The sequence below is a fragment of the Bombus terrestris genome, chromosome 11, assembly GCF_910591885.1.
Source record: "Bombus terrestris chromosome 11, iyBomTerr1.2, whole genome shotgun sequence".
Lineage (NCBI taxonomy): Eukaryota > Metazoa > Arthropoda > Insecta > Hymenoptera > Apidae > Bombus > Bombus terrestris.
Window position 1 is genome coordinate 7,725,854 of NC_063279.1, and position 5,819 is coordinate 7,731,672.

General features: G+C 27.6%; 2 protein-coding genes across 2 annotated transcripts; both read right to left on the minus strand.

Annotated features, from left to right (window-relative positions):
* Positions 1-109: 109 nt before the first annotated feature.
* On the minus strand, positions 110-3,403 carry LOC100645844 (mitochondrial import inner membrane translocase subunit TIM44). The gene is made up of 7 exons (XM_003399036.3): positions 3,324-3,403; positions 2,648-2,803; positions 2,333-2,578; positions 2,050-2,254; positions 1,834-1,982; positions 1,393-1,756; positions 110-1,317 (listed from the first exon to the last, which is right to left on the minus strand). Exons 1-7 carry the CDS (start codon positions 3,324-3,326, stop codon positions 1,070-1,072), a joined length of 1,371 nt encoding a protein of 456 aa, XP_003399084.1. The 5' UTR covers positions 3,327-3,403; the 3' UTR covers positions 110-1,069.
* Positions 3,404-3,422: 19 nt separating this feature from the next.
* On the minus strand, positions 3,423-5,427 carry LOC100645957. The gene is made up of 2 exons (XM_003399037.4): positions 4,955-5,427; positions 3,423-4,888 (listed from the first exon to the last, which is right to left on the minus strand). The coding sequence occupies exons 1-2, from the start codon at positions 5,167-5,169 to the stop codon at positions 3,658-3,660; spliced, it is 1,446 nt and encodes a 481-aa protein (XP_003399085.1). The 5' UTR covers positions 5,170-5,427; the 3' UTR covers positions 3,423-3,657.
* Between the last annotated feature and the right edge of the window lie 392 nt (positions 5,428-5,819).

Genomic DNA, 5,819 nt, shown 5'->3' on the forward strand with positions numbered 1-5,819 from the left:
ATTGATAATGATAATGATAAAATATGTTCCATTGATATCAGATTTAATTAGATTTAATAGGGGATTTTCAAAAAAATTAAATTGTGTATTCTGGAATGAAAGGAATTAATTATGAATAAAAATGTCAATGTATTTTTAATTGAACATTACAAAATTTTTTGAATACCTATCAATTGTTTACAAACTTATATAGAAGAAGAAAGAAGAAGGAAGAAGATTAAGTTACAGTCTACATTCCTGTTTCTCAAAACATCTGTTTTTCTTTAATTTTTACATATTGAATTCATTTATACAATACATTATTGTTTATAATCTTACTGAAATTTAAAAGCAAGTGTTTTCATTTTGTATATTACAGATTTAAAAAATAATGAGTGATTGTATTAATAAACTATGCACTGTAGTGCATTATTATAGACATGAAAAATATGTACAATCTCTGTTTAATTGTAAAATGTTTACACATTCCCACATTTTTATGATATAATTCGTGTGAGACAAATATTTGGCATTCAATATATATATCTTGTTAGGCTCTATTTTTTAATATTTTAATATCAATATTTAAATATGTACAGAAACAAGTTAGTAAAATTTGTGTATACTTCATGCATTTTAGCCCAGATGATGTAACATATCGATTATAAAACATGATAGACCAATAATTTATATTTGTAATTAATTAATTGTTCTGGCGTATAAAGATAATTATAATCCTAAGTATAAACAATCAAATTTTTATAATCTATATTTTTGTAATGTAAATAACGTTTGATTGTTCTATACAAACACATAAATCAAAAATTTATATATGGAAGATTTTACAAAAATCCTGTAGTTTCAAGCTACATAACAGAATTGAGCGTCTAATTTAAGTCATAGAGATTAGCATCCGTCATCTATGAATTAATATACAGGTCACGAATCTCGATAAGAATCTTCTCTTTCAATACCAGTTGCATTGAAAACCATAAAAAAACGTATCAGTTCTCACTTATTCTTCAGTCACAGCAGTATACACATCAATTTTTTCTTAAAGCTTTAACTAAATTCATACCTAAACTATACACTATACAAATTGTTCAGTACTAGTAGCACTAAGATCAAGTAAACGCCATGCAGCTTTTGGATTAAGTTCGGTAGGGTCACGACATAATACCCATATATAATTGACACGCATTACTTTTTCAGGATCTCCTTCAATAACATTTTTCTTGCCATCTCTCACACACATGATTTGTTGACATTGGAAACTGATTATTAAAACTGGTCCTTGTTCCATTACTTTACCCATTATTAAATCTATGTTGTTGATATCTGAAATTGAAATATTTAGCTTTATCTGGAATAACCGCATAAAACTAAACGTTTTATATGAACTGTAAAAAGTACCTAAAATTTTATTGTCTAATTTATATCCCAGTTTTTCTACTTGTAACAATGGTTGTGCTATTACTTTGTACGGAGCTTCGTGACACCAATCTTTTAAAATTTCAAGATCCCCCCTTACCATAGCTTCCAGAATATTTGGAATAATGTCTGTTTCACAATATTTTAAAAATTGTATTCTATCGAAGCTGGGATCTAGTCTACAAATTTCTGTTAGTGTTGCAGACAAATCTGTCTTTTGAAACAATCCACCAACTATATCCGTAACCTTTTCCGTCAGTAGTCTAGAGGCACGAATGACGGGATTATCGGATTCTTCGTATTTGATCTTCCATTCTAATATTTTATTCACATATGGATTTTTATCCTTGGAAAAATATAATTATTACAAACATCTGCAGTGCTGCAAATATATAATATAGTTCGATTATCTTAATTATGTACCTTAAAGTTTTGCCATGATTGATAAAATTTAGAATCTTTATGCAATTCAACGTCCATAGCCTGTTCATTTGGTTGGACAACTTTGCTATCTACTGATTCTACCACATCTTTTCTTTTCCTCAATACCTTGGGAGCAACATACACTTTTCCTGCAATTTTGATTTAAAAAAACATATTATTATAAAGCCTTGTATTTATTTACAAAAATTGCCTTACCATGCATTCCTTGATGATCTAATTCCTCACGTACAGCTTCTGCAGTTTGTGATATTGTTTGAAATGCACTTGTTTTACCTAAAGCCTGGCTTTTTTCAGATATTGTCTCTGCTGCTCCTTTTGCTGACTTTGTTATTTCTTCACTCAGTTGACCAGCTTTCTTCCCTAATTCCGTTTTACTTGCTTCTTCAAGAACTTCTTGTACCTATGTGATATTATTCAATTAACTTCCATAACACATGTTCTCAACTAACAAATACTAACAAATATTTTTCAATCATACCTTTCCTTTTAAGGATTCTAACTTTTCTTTAAGAGCTTCAGATCCTTTGGTAGCTTCAGATTCAACTGCTTGAAATTTCTGTCTGGCAGAACGCAATGCTTCTGACTGTTCTAGTTTTTCTGCTTCTTCCCTGAACTTTTTCAAAGACTCTTTCATCTCTTTATTCTTTTGCATTTCATGTTTGATATTTTCAAGAAACTGAGAAAAGAAACTGGGTCTCCTCGCTGGATTCGAATAGAATCTGACCTAAAAAAAACACACGGTAATTAATCAGACCTATATACCTTTTTGAAGATATTTTAAAGGAAAACTCACTGATAATCCTTGTATATTTGTGATTTGTGATAATTGAGACTGTAGCACAACATTGTAAATACGTATTGTTGAACCATCTCTGGGAAGTTTTTTTTTAGATCGGGCAGATCTTGTGATACCAATAAGGGTAGCTTTAGACACAGAAAAATTCTGGAACTATACGAAAAAGATATACATGCATTTCAAGTTCATAGAAAATGAATTTCCTTTCACATAGATAATAATTTACATGGTACAAATTAAAATGATTCTTTTTAATACAATTTTTTTTATATCAAAATATAATATTATTCATTATTTTTTTCTGGGATAGATATATAGGAATAGGAATTAAGGATTGATAAATTTTTATTATATACAATAGATAATTGTTACCATGTTATACAATTTCTTTCGCGTATAATTATTTATTTCATTGTTATTTCGTTAAGAAATTCTGTAGAAGCAGAATATAATATCTCAATTTCGAAAAACTAAACTTTATGATGCAACGGGACCGAAAGTATGAAAGTTATTCAAAAGAACATAACCTAGTTGTGAGAGAAAAATGTGACCGGCTTGCGAATTAAACATTCATGACCTCGAATTAATATAGGAAAAAAAGGACAAGCACGCTTATTTCGCGTCTTCGCGTGATTAGAAGATTATGATTCAGTTAGCAATTAGGATTATTTACCATTTTACGAACGATTTATCTGCAACATCGAAAATCTTCATAAAATATATTGCGGATAGTGGGAAGGACATCTATCGACAAAAATTAGGACAAATCATAAATATTTGATAATTGTATATGTGCCAGTGTGATAATTTTACTCAAAAGTATCATATTATCAAATATATAATTAGTAAAAGTTTTCTTATAAATAAAAAGTATACATATTTTTATTCAATTACTTTCACACATTTATATAATCTTAAATATTTATACTATTGTAATATATATATAAATGGTATCTACAATAATAAAACTATAAATATAACAAATTATTATATGATTAATATAGTGATCAACCTCCTCTTAATCCTGGTATTCTATATAAAAATTCTCCATCATAATCATAATAACAATCCTTGATCCTATATGTCTTGCCTTTTTTGTAAACACTTTGAGGAATTTTTATACGTTTTGCATATTCAAAATCCATATCCATATATGAGATTCGCTCCTTTACATATGTATCCAAGCTTGCACTTTTGATTTCTGCTTTGGTTGCTACTTTGGATTCAGTTGCATTTGTTCTAACATCCAGCATATTTTCATCAGATAAATTCTTTGGAGTGCTAACACATTTTTCTTCAATATTAGTATCTTTTGTAGTATTATTTAATATGTTAAGACTTACATCTTCTGAATTCTTAGATTCTATATGCTTTTTATAAGTATCCAACAATGTTGTCCTTTCTTTATATGATGTCGCATCTGAATTATGTAATTTGTGTTTCAAGAATTCTTCAAAGAGTAATGTTTCCTGTTTTATATCATGCTTATTTGCATCGTGGATTTTGCTACTTTCAGAGCCATTGCTTGCTTTTGTGACTAATCTTAAATCTTCCTCATTTACTATAGATTTTTTTCTATCTCTATTTGTATTGTTATGTGAGGAAATTATCAGTTCATTTTTCATGATCGCTTTTTCATTATGCATTTCTGTATCTATAAGACTATTGCTTGTTTTCTTGACTAATCTAGAATCTTTCTCTTTCATTGCATTGGTTATCTTTCCATCTTTGTTTGGAGGATTTTGTGAAGAAATTAATACTTTATCTTCTGCAATTGGTTTCTTCTCAATAGAATCTGCTATAATACTACGAAAAAATGAACTTCTGGGTTTTGGAAATTCTATCTTTGCTGGTATATATTTTTCTGCTAAAGTTTTCCTGTCTGTTAAACTAATTTTTCTATCTTTAAATTTCATTAAATGCTCTTTTAAGTTAGAATTCACTGGTAATTGCCCAGTTTTGAATTGTTTCCAATTTTTAATAACTTTATTGTCGTATGCAAGAATCCTTTCTACTGATTTTGGTTGCCATCTTGATTTCAAGATCTTTTTTATGGTTTCAGGTAAAGCTGGAAAACTTTCACTGAGTCTTTCAGGTGTCCATTCAACAGGATTTTCATCATGCAGCTTCTGTATTTGATCTTTTTCAACGTATGTAAGAAAATTTGGTTCTGCCTCCTTAAAATATTTGCTTTTAATGATACGATGTTTCAGTAGTTTACAATCATTTTCAGCTTGCCTAAAAATTACAATATATTGAAAATATAATTGATATATATATAATTTGATATTTATTTGTATATACCTGTCATGATCTGCATAAGACTCAATAATGTCAGCAAAATCGATTTCGTATTGTTCCACATCATTTTGATCAAATTCTTCAAGATTATCTTTAAATTCTCTATTATTTTCGATTTTCATTAGATGTACTTTTCCTCGTACTCCAGCAATTTCAGATTTAGGTTTAGTGGCATATCTTCTTAACAGCTTAAACGTTATTGCTCTAATGTTATTCATCTTTAAACTCGTTCATTTCTTTTACTATATTATATAAAAAAATTATCTATATGATACTTGCATACACATAATTTTGGTTATAACCAATATTAACATAAGTTATATATCATGTAAGTACTTTATGTCTAAATATTAACTGAAATAATATATGTGAGCCGCGCTAACTATAAGTTTTAAGCATATTTTAAACATTTCTATGTGCACGATTTAAAATTATGATGAACAGCAATACTTTTTACCATTTTATTTTATTAATTCTTCGTTATATATATATATATATATATATATATATATATATATATATATATATGTTAATAAATTAAAATTAAATTAACAACAACTTTTTTAGTTTAGTTTAGTTTAGTTTTTTATCTTTTATGGTTTACTAAAAAAGAAATTTTCTCCCCGATTTTACTTTCAAGTCTTAAGAGCAGTTCACAAGGAAATATTGAATTTTTTGTTATTAAATGTATTGAAGCTAGATTTAAAAGATTATATTCTCAATGATATATTTATTAATCACATTTATTGTTTGTAAGATATTATTATAAATATGGTTCTTGAAATATAACAATATTGTGGAATAATTCTAATTCTATTGGAAAACTATAGGTAGCGTTGTAATTCTTTATGAATTATGTTAGTTTCCA

What these genes read in the sequence shown, in the direction of transcription:
- LOC100645844 (XM_003399036.3), bottom strand. An exon ending in CAAATATACAAGGATTATCA is followed by an intron (nt 2,579 to 2,647) that starts GTGAGTTTTCCT and finishes TGTTTTTTTTAG; the next exon opens with GTCAGATTCTATTCGAATCC. An exon ending in AGATCATCAAGGAATGCATG is followed by an intron (nt 1,983 to 2,049) that starts GTAAGGCAATTT and finishes TCAAAATTGCAG; the next exon opens with GAAAAGTGTATGTTGCTCCC.
- LOC100645957 (XM_003399037.4), bottom strand. Translation starts at nt 5,169, where the DNA reads ATGAATAACATTAGAGCAATAACGTTTAAGCTGTTAAGAAGATATGCC. An exon ending in TCTTATGCAGATCATGACAG is followed by an intron (nt 4,889 to 4,954) that starts GTATATACAAAT and finishes TGTAATTTTTAG; the next exon opens with GCAAGCTGAAAATGATTGTA.